The sequence below is a fragment of the Marmota flaviventris genome, chromosome 4 (genome assembly GCF_047511675.1).
Source record: "Marmota flaviventris isolate mMarFla1 chromosome 4, mMarFla1.hap1, whole genome shotgun sequence".
In the NCBI taxonomy this organism is placed as follows: domain Eukaryota; kingdom Metazoa; phylum Chordata; class Mammalia; order Rodentia; family Sciuridae; genus Marmota; species Marmota flaviventris.
In genome coordinates this window covers 21,926,329-21,941,703 of record NC_092501.1, presented here as the reverse complement: position 1 = coordinate 21,941,703, position 15,375 = coordinate 21,926,329, and the positions used below count along the sequence as shown (strand labels likewise).

General features: G+C 38.8%; 1 protein-coding gene across 4 annotated transcripts in view; it reads right to left on the bottom strand.

Moving 5' to 3' along the window:
- Sorcs1 (sortilin related VPS10 domain containing receptor 1) overlaps nucleotides 1-15,375 on the bottom strand; it is a 475,560-nt gene that overhangs the window by 166,474 nt on the left and 293,711 nt on the right. For all 4 annotated transcript variants that reach the window (XM_071610693.1, XM_027930015.3, XM_027930019.2 and 1 more), the window contains exon 4: nucleotides 1,393-1,551. In XM_071610693.1, coding sequence (XP_071466794.1) covers nucleotides 1,393-1,551 — 159 coding nt within the window. The remainder of the gene's footprint in view (nucleotides 1-1,392; nucleotides 1,552-15,375) is intronic.

The window sequence follows — 15,375 nt, the reverse complement described above, 5'->3', positions numbered from 1 at the left end:
CCAAAATGCTCACGTCAGTAGAGACCTTGGGAAATTGCTTATACCATTCCTCTGCCTTCAGAGAAAACCCCAAACTTTGATGGATGTTCAGACAGATTAAACTCTGGAATATCCTCCCAACTCATGCAGCCAGTTCTTCTTTCAATATAGATAATTTTTAAGACGTGACTCCTCTAAGGGGAATCCTCGGTATGACTTCACTGAATAATACCATATATCCTATTTTCCCTTTAAGTTTCATGGCTATAGTCTCTCTCATATTTGCCTATGCATATATTGTTTCTTTTACTTTTAATTTAATTATATCTGCCATTGCTAACCTTATATTATAGCTGAGAATGTAAGCTCTCTAAAAGCAGGTGTTCTCTGCTTTTTTGTGGTACATATGTAGTACAGAGTACCTTGAATACAGTATGACATTTATGGGGCACATGCATGTGCACACAAATGTAATAAGTAGCATAAACACATCTTGTGCTATCTTAAGAAGTGGACTTCTTCCCACTAAGTGAAGAAATTTCCTGAGGTCACTGGGTTCTGAGTAACACTACCTGTGCACATTATTGTTGTTCTCTGGTCATTTCTCTCACTTGTTTTAGCAAACCCTTAGCACCCTTCTTTGCATTTGTGCTTCCCTGTAAGATTCTGAGCAAAGCTATGAATCCTTTACTGTGAAAATTGATCACCTACCCATATACATAAAATAGTCTCCAATTCCACGGAGGCCAGTAGCTCCTGACAACCTCAGAGATCTGCTATAGTTTAGATGAAAGAATGTTGCCGAAAGGTCCATGTATTTATTAAAGGGTGCATCCCCAAGGCAGGGCTACCGGGAGGTGCTGGGGATATATAGGAGGTGGGGCCTAGTAGGAGGTCCTTAGGTCATCATGAGGATGCTCATGAAGGGGATGTGGAACCTTGGCCACAACTCATGCTTTCTTCTCTTTACCTCCCGGCAGATGAGATAAGAGATTTTATTCTGCCACACCCCCTGCCATAAGGTGCTACCTTGCTGGAAGCCCAAAGGTTGGGGACATTCAACTAGAACCTCCAAAACTGTGAGTCAAAATAAACTTTTTTTTTTCTTTTTAAGTTGATTATCTCAGTAATCTGTTACTGTGACAGAAAGCTAACACAGCATCCAAGTGAAGAACTGCTTCTCCAGTGTTTTGTCTAGAATCTAACCTGTATTCTTCATGCTGTTTGAGATGTTCATCTGGGTTAAGCAAGAAACCCAAGATCCCCTTTGCTTCCCTATATCTCACTGGCACAAAGTTCAGGCTATTGCACAGAACAGAAGCAGTCATCCAGATGAAATACAGAGGTGATTATCTAGCTCTCTTTTCCCTGGAGATCTGGGCACCAGAGTCTCAAGAAAGTCACGGTGCTCACCTTTTGGTCTTGACTGTATGCCAGAATCCAGTCTTCTTGCTTCGGGTGGAAAAGCAAGCTCTGGATGTAAAAGTTCAGCCGGTACTTTTGATACGTTGCCCCTTCATCTGAGCTGATCAATAAACTGCTCTCAATCTCCGGGTCTGTGAGTAACATAATCTGCAGGAAGAATGGTGGGGAAAAGAAAAAAAACAGAGAGGTTATAAACTTACAAAACTCAAAAATGAGCTAAAATTTAGACAAGGGAAAGATAAGGGGCAGGTAGAGAATTCTTGGCCAAAGACCTTCACTCTGCCACGTTTATGCTGCTATTGTGGATCAATGCCATCGAACCGTGAGAAATGAAAGGGGCAGTGGAACTGGTAAGGAAGGGAAAGAGAGGGAGAACTGCATTTTCTTCCATAGGATTCCTTTTTTTTTTTTTTCTTTTCCTCTAGTTACTCCTTCCCCTGCAACATTTCCTATGACTTCCTTAATGCCAGTGCTTCTTCATCTGGCCCCTTAATTGCTCCATTTGGCACAGTAAATGAGCAACTGGTTACTGTCTGTTGTGGGAACTGAGAACACAGAAACCCTATTGTTGTCTTCTTTTTTCTTTCCTATCCCATACCCCTTCATTCCACTTCCACAGTGTCCTTGTCATCCAACCCTCAACCTGATTTTCTGAGCCTTGAGTCAAAGTCTGGCCTCATGAAACCTTTCTCTTGGAATAATACCTAGGTTATTTTATACAACATATTTATTACATTCTAACCTCCTATATAAGTTATTTGTTATTTTCTTTTTCATCTCTATACCTTCTGCTAGAACACAAGATCCATGAGAATAGAGATATTGGTCTTTTTTTTTTTGTCTGTGGACAAAAATGTGAATGAAATTTCCATGAAAGCATATTTGCACTTGGTTGCCCTTCACAATTTTTAGCCCAGGGGCTATAAATATGCACAATTCACAGCTTCAGATATTTTGCACTCACTGGGATCCCCAATCTGGGCTGGAGCATTGCGAATAGTCCACAGTGGAGCAAGATGAACGAGGTGCCCTGAAAACTGCTTTCTATCGTCTCCTTTTATGCCTCTAGGGATGTATGATAAAGTACCTCACTCACCACCCTCTGTGGGTCTCCTTTCACTCAGTCAAAGGGCACACCTAATATCTCCAGACACAGGGCCTTAATGCTACACATTGACTTCTTCCCCATCAGCTTATTAATTGACATTCTCTGAGTTTGGTTGAGAGAAGCAAGAAAGATGTGCTTAATGTGTGGCTCTATGAAGAGAAATCACTGCAGCCCAGGGTTTAAAGATTACCAGCCAAGGATGCGGCAGTTTCAGGAAGAGGGAGAGAGGAGACAGAGAGAGAACAGAGCCATGACATAAAGCAGCAGGCTGCCCAGCAGACACATACAGGTTTCTCAAGGATTCAGAGGCAATCATCTTAAAAACTAAGGAGCTAGTATGATCTTTGAAAATGGTGTGTTTCTTACTACAAATGGCATGAAGTTTGCATTCTAGGCACATTGTGCCTAAACTCTAGGTTATTCAGGATAAGCTTAAAGTTTCTTGCTATTCTTCCAACCTCTTCTTGAAGAAGACAAAAGAGATATACTGGGGTAAGGAGAATGTGGTAACTGTCAGCCATACTCCAGACAAAATAGGAAGCATGCAAAACGGGAGTCTAATCCCCTCTCATATTCAGTGAAGCCACTGCCTGTCAACCATAAATTCTCACAGTTACAGGTTTATGTGTCTCACACTCACCAAGTAGACTGCTTCCCTCACTGGATGGTTGACAAGAGCCATCAGGTAATCTTCTAAGTACAAACTCACATCGCTTCATTAAACACCAGTGCATGCATTAAACAAGACTGTTTAGATGGCTCCTAAATTTACAGAGACATTTCCAGGTGATTTCATATTTATTGGCACATAAAAGCTGTCATTCTTCAAAAAACAAATAAGTCATCAAATGATCATATTGCCTTGTATGTCTAACCACAATTAACACTAATTTATAACAGCCTTTTGCACTACTGCCAAAAAGTAATTTTCATGATAATATGAAGTAGCTCAGTTTAACAGAGTATCTATTGTCTCAGGGAAAGTAATGATTTTCCCCTTGATTTCCTAGTTATCTGTTATCCAGAATATGTTTTCCTCTCTTCTTCACCACCTGCTTCACTTGACAACTTCATAAAAATAAAATAATTAAAGCTAGGCCTATAGCATACACCCAATCAAGCTGATTATTATTTATCCTCTATTTTAAATATTTTATATTCATCTATACTCTAAGGTCCACAGACTGTGTAAGATACTTTGTATCTAGATAATTGTAAGTGATAGTGGTGAAATAATGTAAATATATTCCAATAAATGGATAAATCCCACCCTCTCTATATAGCACTCACACAAACCCTCCATTTGTGAATCTGACATTCTGGAAATGATGGAAGAGGGCAGGAAATTTTTTCAAGTCTCATATATATATATGTCAGTACAACGCAAACTTTCCACCGGTCCTTCTTTCAAGTTTCTGCTCAAATCTAACTCAAAACAAATAGGTAAATATGGATCCATTTTTGTGTGATCATTTCTTATTACACAAACAACTTGGTTGAGACTTCCAGTAGAATCCAAAACAAAAGAAAAATAAATGGTGCATGAGCCTATCCAGTTAAACTACATGTATTTTTTCCTTCTTCTTTAATCACATCTTTATGTCATATCACAGAGAAGAGTCTTTATTCTGACTTTTTTCATTGACTATCATGATGTATATTCATTTGTAACTGAATCATAAGTGCACACACATTGGCATGCCTACTGAGTACAAGGTATTCCAATTTCTTCAACTCAACTTTTAATCTAACTAGTCTATTATTGGTACAGGGGTTAGGATGTACTTAAATTCCCAATGATTCCTGGTTTTGCTAGCTCAGGATGGCTCTCATCATGGTTTGGATACAGAGAATCCCTCCCCCCCCCACCACCCAAAGCTCCTGTTAATGTAGGAATATTCAGAGGTGAGATGATTAGATTGTGAGAGCCATAACCTAATCAGTCCATCCTAGTTTGAATGGACTGGGTAGTAACTGTAGGCAGGTGGGGCATGACTGGAGGAGGTGGGTCACTGGGGGCATACCTGGAAGGTTTCCCCTGGAGCCCTTCCCCCTCTCTTCTCTGTCTCTGCTTCCTGGCCTCCCATGCTAAGGAGCTTTTCTCTAATGGGCCCTTCCCTGCTGATGCACTACTTCATCTTGGGCCCAGATCAATGTAGTCAGTCATCTATGGACTAAGACCTCTGAAATCACGATCCCCAAATAACTTTCCCTTTTCTATGTTGTTCTTGTTGTATATTTTAGAGCAATGAAAAGCTAATTATTACAGCTCTCTACCCTCTCTGAGCTCTTCATGTGACTTTGAATAAATGATGTTTTGTTGCATTTAATCTTCTGTATTCTGGAATATGATGTAAGTAACAGAATTTTAGTAGAACCCAGGAAAAGGCATGAACTCAAGCTCTGCACATTCCCAAAGGGAGCTTCCTAAAAGGAGAGGTCTCTGTTTGCCAGGAAAAAGCTTATTCCATAGTAGGTCCATATATCATTGTAAATGAATAAAAGGATGAACAAGTAAAGGAGTGAATCCTTTCATCCCTGGCTTCTGCTGAATGCAGCCCAGGGACCCTGTAACACTGTGAGTCCAAGTTCTCTTGAACAAGTCTCCACTGTTTGACGTGGAAACGAGGTGGGTGAAGACAAGAGAAAGAGACTGCTTTTAACAGGAGTAATTATTCTCTGTCCAAATGAGCCCAGGAGTGGTAAGAAGCAGTTCACCTATGCCTTGCAGGGTGTGCAGATGCTACATGGTCTGCATCTGCAGATGGATTGTTTTCCAAAGAAAGTCAATAAAGGCGATACAGCTCCTGCCACCCAACTCTAAGCGATCATTCATCATCCACTTCAGAAGGAGGAAGAAGCTTTATTTGCTTTTCCTCGAGGTGACAAATGAACACGAAATGCAATTTATAGATTTCAAATACGTCACTCCTCTCTTTCTTGGTAGTATTCCGACAGCTCAGTGTAGTCAAAAATTAAATGTGTCCTCACTCTCCAATTTTCTCTAGATTCGACATATCGCTGCATGATGTAATTCTACAAAGTGTTGGCAAGCAACTTTCTGATACTTCCAGGTGCCTACTGTGGAACTTCTTCCCAGAGGGAATCCTTTAGCTTTCCAGATTCCTTTTCTAGGAGTGTGTTCCCAGAATGCCACCATTTACCTGTTTAGATAAGATGGAGTTTATATGGATCACTTCATCACCTTTGTGCCTATAAGTTTTCCACCATTTGTTTGGTCCTAATGCAAACAGTATTTTTTGCATTGTTCATTGTTTATTTGCTCATTTGTCTATTCCTTGTCATTTGTGGGCTGGAATAAAAGCAAAAGTAATGTCCTACTGATGCAGATTTCTCTGTGTCTCTTTCTCTCTCCCCTTTGCTCAAGGCTCAATTCAGCTCTGTTTGCCCATATCACAGGTGCATAGTAAATGCTTTTCATGATGATAATGACAAGGATAAAGAGAAACTGCAACATCAGCAGTTATCTGCCTGCTTTATTCAAAAAGTAATAGTTCTATCTACAAACAGAATAAGAGGCTATTTGCAAGCCTTTGGCCTCAAAATTAAAAACAAATTAGGCAAAATGTAATCAGAGCAAGGAAGTAATTTGCTGACCAATGTGGGCAGAAGAGTGCCTATTCCCAATGTGGGCTGAGCATTTATCCTTCCCAGACAAGCAGAGAGTGAGAGCAGTAAGAGCTTATCAATTGCCAATTGTTTGGAAGGAATTTACAAAGGATCCCAGAAGGGGCCATAGAAAGAAAAACACTGAAGTACAAAAAAAAAAAAAAAATAGTGAAAGCAGGAGAGAAAGGTGATTAAAGGGAAAAAGTGTCCATCAAGCACACATGGAGAGAAATGAGTCTGTGGAAAGATGGACACAACACAACCACTTGTCCTAAATCCCTTCCTACCAAACTCAGCGAAGCTCACCTAATGTACCATCTTTGTTCATTAACACGAAATAGTGTCATTCAATACTAAGAGACAGAACATTTGGGCAACAGACCATCTACTTGTGACCTGACAAGTGATTCAGTGAAATTGCTGGAAAACTTTAGCATCGTAGTCTAAAAAGTTTATTTGTTGAGTTTACTTTTAAACTGTTCTTTCCTTTTTAATGAGGTCCCAAAGAGTTGAGCATTTGGGGAGAAAAAGAAAATTTTCAAGGAGCATACAATACAATTTCAGTCCTTCACATGTGCCTTAATTCCATTGTCAGGAAGGAGATCCTACCTATTCACTATTTGCAACAATAATGAGAGTTCACTTACTCAACACTCCTTTGTCCAGTACTATGGCATTCATAAAAGTCAGTTCACCAGAAATGATAATATATGGAGTACACTCCTTGGAAGATAATCCAAGAAAGAAAATATTCAGGGCATCTCTTATCTTTTGGGACTACTGAATGTAGTCCTTTCTTTTGAGACATCTTAAAAAATCAAACTTAAGAACAATATGTTACTATGAGAGTGCTTCTATTGCTTTGGACAGCACTGAGCCTGCAGGAAGGAGAAGCATGTTCCTGCACGGGCAGCAGGTGGCTGTGCAGACTGGGCATGGGTGCACCAGAGACTGCTGTTTACCAAGAGGCCATGGTTTTTTCCTAAACCTGACTGTGGTCAGTATCTTCATGGATGTATGAGCTTCATCACTAGTGAGAAAGGAAGAGAATGTGCTTAGTGAAAGCCATTCATACTAGGGGAAGAAGGAAAAACAAAGTTTAAGCCTGTTCTACCATCACAGGAAACAGCATGGGGCTTGAGTTCAAAGACATGGACTTGAACTGCTTCTCTGCCATGTCAGTTGTGTCCCTTTTGAATACCTCACAGTTCACTTAATTCCCTTCTCAAACAGTTTCCTCCGTGAAGGCAGTGATACAGTGATACCATGAACACGTTGATATGTATTGAGCATCTACTTTTTCCCACACTCTACTAAACCTTGGAAACATAATCATCCCATTCAATTGTTTTACAAAACTACTTCAGTGGCCGTTAGGTCCATTTGATAGATAAGGAAATGAGGCTTAGAGAAATAAGGCAACTGGCTCAAGGGTGCACAGCTAGTCAGGGATAAACCTGTCTATGTCATACACTGCATAGGTGTGTGGGAAGGTCAAATGGATTTTTTTTTCTATGAAAACAAAGTTAGATTTTTGCAAAAGTTACTATTATTACCTCACAAGGGATGGCACATTTGGTAGTATATGTCCTGCTAAAATATGACAGTCCAGTTCTAAGTAAGAGGGGGGAAGATAGAAACCTTGAATTGGAAATATCTCATAAAAATATTACCAAGCTAGAAAACACTGTGAGCAATAAAGAACTGGGTACATGATAATAGACTTTCAGTAACAAGATGCTACTAAGATATTCCTAAAGTTGTTTTGTTTTTTTTTTTTGCATTATATATAAAGTCAAAATACTCAGACAGGGTTCAGGCCAGATTTTTCACACTGGACCTTGCCTCCTATTTCTTGACCTTCAAGCACTCTCTCCTGAAGACTGATTTTATGCTTTATCATAAAATAGATAAGAACGTGATGATAGAAATAGGTGAAAGGCTCTGATCTAATGATACCAGAGGGAGTTAAATCAACATTTCCCCACATGCTAGTTCTCAAAGAAGTTTGTGCTAAAACCAAAAAGAATCATTACAAGTAACTGCCTTCCTAATAAATGCAGCCTATGTCTAATTGGCATCCGATAATATAGACTAATTTTGCTGGAGAAATAGCTATCATTATACAAGAAAGATAGTAGGGAATATGAAATATTGATTAATTTTCAGCATTGAGTCACTGGTTTAAATCCCAAACACGGTGTTTTAGAAGAAAAGAATGATGTACAAATTCAGGGGATATTTTCATTATTTTAGTCACTATGGAAACCAATTAAATACCTTGAGAATATTTGATAAGCCTTAAAAACTCCAGCATTACCCATAGCCTCTGCTCAAATGCAATCAGAACACACTTCCATGGTTATTACAAGTCCCACAGTTAACTTCTCTCCTAAATCCCCAAAGATCTATAAATGCCAAAAGGTTACATCATTTTAAAATGTTAGCTGCTATCAGTGGGAGCCATGATGCTGGGAGAAGTGGACATTCATCTTCTTTGCTCATGAGAAACTTACAAGAAATGATGTTCATTTAATGATAAGAAATCTCTTTATTCCACCAGAAAAGATAAAGGAAAGCAGGTGGGGAGAAAGAGAGGGCAAGAAAGAGAAGCTATTGGTGCATTTCAACCCTGTTTTAGGGGAGGGCAATCCCACGTTGGGTAAACTCTCTTAAGTTATGCACTTGATTTTAGAGTTTGAATAAATATAGAACTGAAAGTCAGACAAATGCACAGGAATAATTCCCCCAGGAATAAATGTTTTCTAAAAATTAGAGAATAGAATGTACCCACATTCTTCATCCCATGCTCTATTTGTATCCTCTTCCTGACAAGTATGTTTTAGTTTTACTTACTTATATGAATGCTTTGTGGTGAACTGGCAAACATGCGAGGCTGTATTGGGGAAGATTAATGAAGCCTCAACCGCATGAGACCTTGCTAATGTACTTGGCTATTAAAGCTCTTCTAAAAGGACTATAGGAGACCACCAGGGGTTTCTTTCAGAGAGGATTTGCAGATCAGTGAAGTAAGAATCCTTCTGTGCTTCACTAAGGCACTCTCAGGAAGAGGGGGCTAGTGCAGGTCATAAAAGAAGCGCACGTGTTAACAGACCTAGCTTAGGTAAATTTTCCTTCTTTCTCCAATGATTTAATTGAAGTCATTGATCATCTTGAGTTGTTTTTGAGAGGCAAAAAAAGGATGAATGTGCACGCGGACACACCCCTGAGTGTAATTATATTATCTGTCACTTTTCCTCTCTTCTTTCTTCTTTTCCTTCACTCAGAGAGGTCATATTGGAGCACAGTATTTTCTTTCTTTCTTTTTTTAAAAATATATTTTAGCCATCAATGCACCTTCATTTTATTTATATGCAGTGCTGAGAAACCAACCCAGTGCCTCACTCATGCTGGGCAAATGTTCCACCACAGCACTACAACCCCAGCCCCACAGTATTTTCTGATGATGATTTTGTTTCCATCATTCCATTTTTAGGCAGTTCTGTATTTTAAGGTAGAACTAGCCCCAAATACAGATCTCAGAAACAGTGGAACCAGTGTTCTTAAAGAGAAAAGAATCTCTGTTCCACTTATGTGATATGTAACAAAATCTACCTTAGAACAATGGCTCAAAACAAGCATTTTGTTTTGCTTATAATTTTGTGGCTCGGGTCTGAAAAGCGCTCAACTGGGTAGCTTGTCCTAGATCTATATGTCAATTGTGGTGGCTCACTTCCAAGTTGGCTTCCTCACCCATATCTGGCCTTATCCTCTCTCTTCATCCCTATGTGCCCCTCAGACAGCAGGGCCCCTCCCATGTGGCTTCAATGTCACATACTGTGGCCATTTCATGGTGGTTAAACTTCTTAAATGGTGCCTGGCTTCCTTCAGCATGATTGTCCCAAGATGAAACAATTCAGGGGATCAAGTGCAGGGTGCAGGGCTTCTTATGGCCAATTTTCAAAAGTCTCAGAAGATGAGTGTTGTCACATTCTTTTAGTCAAATAAGTCACTAGTTCTAAGTCAGTTTTAACATGAAGGAACAAAGTAGATTCCCTCAAAGAGAAAGCATGTACACTCAAACTCACACATTCACACATGTGCAGAGAGAGAGGGCACATTAGAAGTATGTGCCTACAACTATTTCTTGTACAACTTGTCACTTAATTTTTTTAAAGGCATTTGACAAAAATGTTGTCATCATACTCAGTATGAATAACAAGAATGACCAGAATCATGGCACACCTTGGACACATATCATGAGGCTGTCAGATTTTCCCGGGGGTTCCTGTATGAAAAAGCATGGCCACCTTAAATTTCTGAAGGCTGTAAATTTCTAAACTGGTATCAATTCAAGGTGAGTATATTTATTGAAGACAAAATGAATGTTTAGTCTCAGAGACATCTAAAGAACCAAAATTAAGAAATTCCTGTCTCTGGGATTTTCCAGGTACATAAATTACCAAGATTTACAGGGCTAGATCTGTTACATGTTCATTAAAGTATGCCTAAGTAATTCCAACAAAAGGGCCTTATGTAGGCATTACAATTTCATCTTTTAACTAAAGGTCCAATAACATAAAATGATTTGTGTGTGTGTGTGTGTGTGTGTGTGTGAGAGAGAGAGAGAGAGAGAGAGAATGAATGAGAATGAATATGAGAATTTTTTAATATTTATTTTTCAGTTTTCGGTGGAAACAACATCTTTATTTTATTTTTATGTAATGCTAGGAATCGAACCCAGCACTCCACACATGCCAGGTGAGCGTGTTACTGCTTGAGCCATACCTCCAGCCCAAATGATTTTCTTAATAGCAAATTATTCTTGTCCCTCTGTGTTCACACCAAAAGCACCAATATCACAGACAACATATCTTAGCAACTGGAAACAGAATCCTTAGTGCTTTCTTCAGTGGCTCATAAAAGAAAGTTACTGACTTTTAAGAAGTGTTTCACCAAAAACAATGAGAAAAAAGCTATCTGGATTTGAAGGTGAATGGTAAATACACATAAACAGAAACATATAACTGAATTCAAATTCTATCAGGCCCAAGCCCAATGTAAAGGTAACCCAAATTTGATTTTATGTTATTTTATTGTGTTTGCATCTTATCTTGTAGCTCAATCCTAGTGGTACTATGCCAACCCTATAAAAGTTATTACCAACCAGGAATCTACACTTTAAGATGATAACCACAAAATCAATTCCCTTGACTTTTGTGGTATTTCTCAGCACCCCGATGAATGTATTGTGTTCAAAAGTAACAAAAATGTTGTCTTCATCAAACCATTGCAAAGAACATGATCTTTCATGTACCTGGGCTAAGAATGTCTTCCAAAATGTATACAGATAAATCACTCAATGTCACTATGCCAAGACAATTTTCACTAACATTTTAATGTTTATTTCTCCAACATTCTTTCCTATGCATACATATACACATGACATTAACGTTTGCATGTGAGGTTGGAAAGGAAGGAAGACCAAGGAAGAGATGTGCACACTGAGAGAGTATCACAGGGCACTGTCTGCTTTTTTCTCTGCTTTCCCTACTTTACAATAACACTGAGAACATTTTCCAGGTCATTAAATATTCTTCTGTGTTATCATTTTTTATCGACTACATAGAATTTGATTACATGGATACACCAATATGTAATTAACTTTGTATTAGAAGTTTCCGATTTTCAGTAATATAATCTTACAAGCTAACATAGATTAGTATTTCTCTACATCAATTACCGTTTCTTCAGGTACTTTCCTACAAGTGAGATTTATGTATCAAATAATAGGAATACCGTAACTGCTTTTTATATAGGCTACTGAATGTCTTTCTGAATAAGAATGTACTAATTTATAGTTCTACGATTGGGACTTTAAAGTACCTATCCTAGGTTTTGTCCTTTTTTAAAAAAAAATAAATAACGCTTTCCAAGATGACTGGGAAAAGTATGCATTTGTGCCAATACACATTGATTTCATTGCTAATATTGAGGGGTTTTTTTTCCTTCTTTTTCCCCTCCCTTTCATCCTTTAAAAAAAAGTGTGTATAGTATCCTCATTTGATGGATTGCCAGATCATATTATTTCTCCATTTTAAAGTATAGTTATTCCTCCTTTTTCATTTGTGATATTGTTTAGGCACATTTTATAGTTTCATCTACATTTCTGGAAGAAGGTGATAAAATGGTGTTCTGCATGTATTACACACACACACACACACACACACACACACACATGCAAGCACACACACAACACCCCAGGTGAGCTTTTCAAGCTTGAAGACAATTGAAGAGGTTAGGAATTCTCACCTCCACATTTCAGTATCTGTTCTGTGGACTAAAGAAGCTGCACAAAAACATGATTTTGTCGGTTTGTACTATGTCATCAATTCACTGTCAAACCTTTCTTGTCATTCATTTATCATACATTGTAAAATGCTAAAAAGTAGCTCTTTGCTCGAGAAATTCAAATTTGTTAAACTGCTATTTAAGAAGATTTTCTACTCACATGACATTTTTCATTTAAGCATTACACAGCACTTTGTAAATGTTAATTAGGGTATTCCAACTGGAAATTGAAGCAGACCTCTAGAGAATACAATTAGACATGGAAGGGAGCAATCATTTCTCCAAGATAATTCCAGAGCATCCTTGGCATTTCTGTGGCTCACACCCAAGAATCTCAGGCGTGCATCCCTGCTACTAGATCACATAACAAAAGGGATTTCCACCCAGTGAGCATGGGTTTAGAGTGATTATCAATCAAATTTTTAAATCTGTCTAAAACTCCAGGGAAAATGAAAAAAAAAAATCTGTCATAGACGCATTTACATTCATTTCATAAATGAGGCAGTAATGAAACCTTATAATTTGCTTAGCTACAAAATATTTCAACAAAAATATATAAAGACCCTCAAAAAGCAACAACAAAAATTATTTGAATTATTTTTCAGGCATCTTAGGGGAGGGGGGGAGGGAGAGAGAAAGAGAAAGAGAAAGAGAGAGAGAGAGAGAGAAGACAGACAAGAAAAATATGAGCCTATGAGCTTTCAAACATAGAAGTTTTTTGTTTTTTTTTTTTTTTGAGATTTTTCATTCCTTGTGGGATTGCCAGATGTTCATCATCCAACCACTCATTTCTTCTTTTTCCTTCTAATTAACTTCAGTAGTTTTTAGCATCAATTAACAGTCCCTGTGCTAAGGACTGGGGATTAAATTGTGAAGGGGAAACTGAATGGCTACAACAGGTACCGACAAGAAACAACATTCATTGTAGGAACTACAGTGTGGAGCTATGGGCATGTACAAAGCAACAGAGAAAAGTGCTTTCATTTCTTCCCTGTGGTTAGAATGAGGGATAGAATGACCGAGTGTTTGACATAAAATGGAATTTGAAGGATGTGTGTACGTTTTTGATAGGAATTTTCCACTATTGCGAAAAAAGTACCTGAGAAAAATGACTTAAAGGAAGAAAGGTCTTACAGTGTCAGAGGATTCAGACCATGGTCAGCTGGCTCCCTTGCTTTCAGACTTTTGCTGAGGCAGAATCATCATGGCAGAAACATGTGGTAGAGGAAAGCTGCTCACCTCAGGGTGGCCAGGAAGCAGGAAGCAGCAAGCAGGAGAGGAGGCTGGGGATAAGATTTACCATTCCAGGACATGTCCCCAATGAACCACTTCCTCCAAGTATGCCTCACCTCTCAGTTTCCACCTGTTCCCAACAGCGCCACCAGATGGGCACCAAGCTTTGAATGCATGAGTACTTGGGGGATTTTTAAGACCTAAATCAAAAAAGATGGAAAGGATTTCATGGCAGAGAATCCACATATGGAAGGACAGAGAAGGGTGAACCTACATTGCATATCCAGGTAACAGCAAGTTCCTCATTATGGCAGAATTATGGTAAAACAGTCTAAAGCTGAGTTTAAGGAAATTGACCCATCATGCAAAAAGGAGTGTGACACAAATGGTGCCTATTCAATCTCCCACAAATTTTTCAAGTCACAGGCTGTGGAATTGCCACAGAAGATACTATCAGACTGCAATACATCCCCACACTGCAGGGAGAGAACAATTTCCTTGGCAAAAGCACAGTGAACTGTAAGTGCTAAAGCCCCATGGTCCACAGGGTGCCTCTGACCAGCACCTGAGTTCTGTCTTGTGAAAGAAATGTTGGCTCAAAGAACCCTGTTGACCAGACATTTTCCAATCACATCCAGTTAGAGTGGACATGATTCCCATATGGCCATAATCCACAGGAGCTCTAGAGCTACTACAGAAAGGCCATATATATTCCTCTTTACCAGTCCACATCATCCTCAGTTACATCCCCACACTACAACCAGGAGTTGGTTGGGATTTCTCATTAATATAAGGGGAGAAAACATAGATTCCAAGCTAAAATAAGTAGTGTAGCCTTGATGCCATTCACAGTGAGATAGCAAACAGTAGATCAGGAGGAGAGAAAGCACATTAAACACTGCTGACCTCTATCACCTCCCAATGTTCATGGGCTCCCTCTCATTTTCTTCTTTCCTTGGCATAGATAAGCTCTACCCAAAGAATCCCCAATGAATTCACTCATCTGCAATTTCCTGTTCAAGCCTGGAGGTATTTGAGTTGTCTGTAGGAACTGGGATCACAGACACTGAGTCCCAGTTATGCCCAGGCATGTGACCTTGGGAAATCACTTCTTACATGATGGTCCTTTATTTCTATAACAATGGAATGAGGCTAATGAAGCTCCATCACAGAGTAGGGGATTCCTATTCCTATGATTAAATGGTGTCAAACCAAGAAGCACAGCATTTTCCAAGTGAAATGAGTAGTGATAACATCTTCAAGTTTCAATAGTCATGTAATCTTGAGGAATACCAGAATATTTTATAAAGGTTCTTGTTTATTCCCCTCCCCCCAGGTCTCCAAAGAGTACAACCTAAAGCAAAAAGAGAAAAATACATTTGTCAAAGGTGTTTGGAGGCAGGACTCATCTTTGTCCATGAAGGTTCCAGAGAACTAGGATACTGGGGGATACTCTTCAGGGATATTTTAATATTCTAATATTCAACTATATACATTTCTGACTCATCAAATGTTTAAGAGCGTTAATTTACTCTCAGTGCTAGATCTAGAATTTCTGTGCTTTTAGGTAAAAATCAATACTTTCAAATTCATCTGTGAGAACAAGATACAAAATAATAAGAATGGGAACAGTGAGGAACAGATCAGGT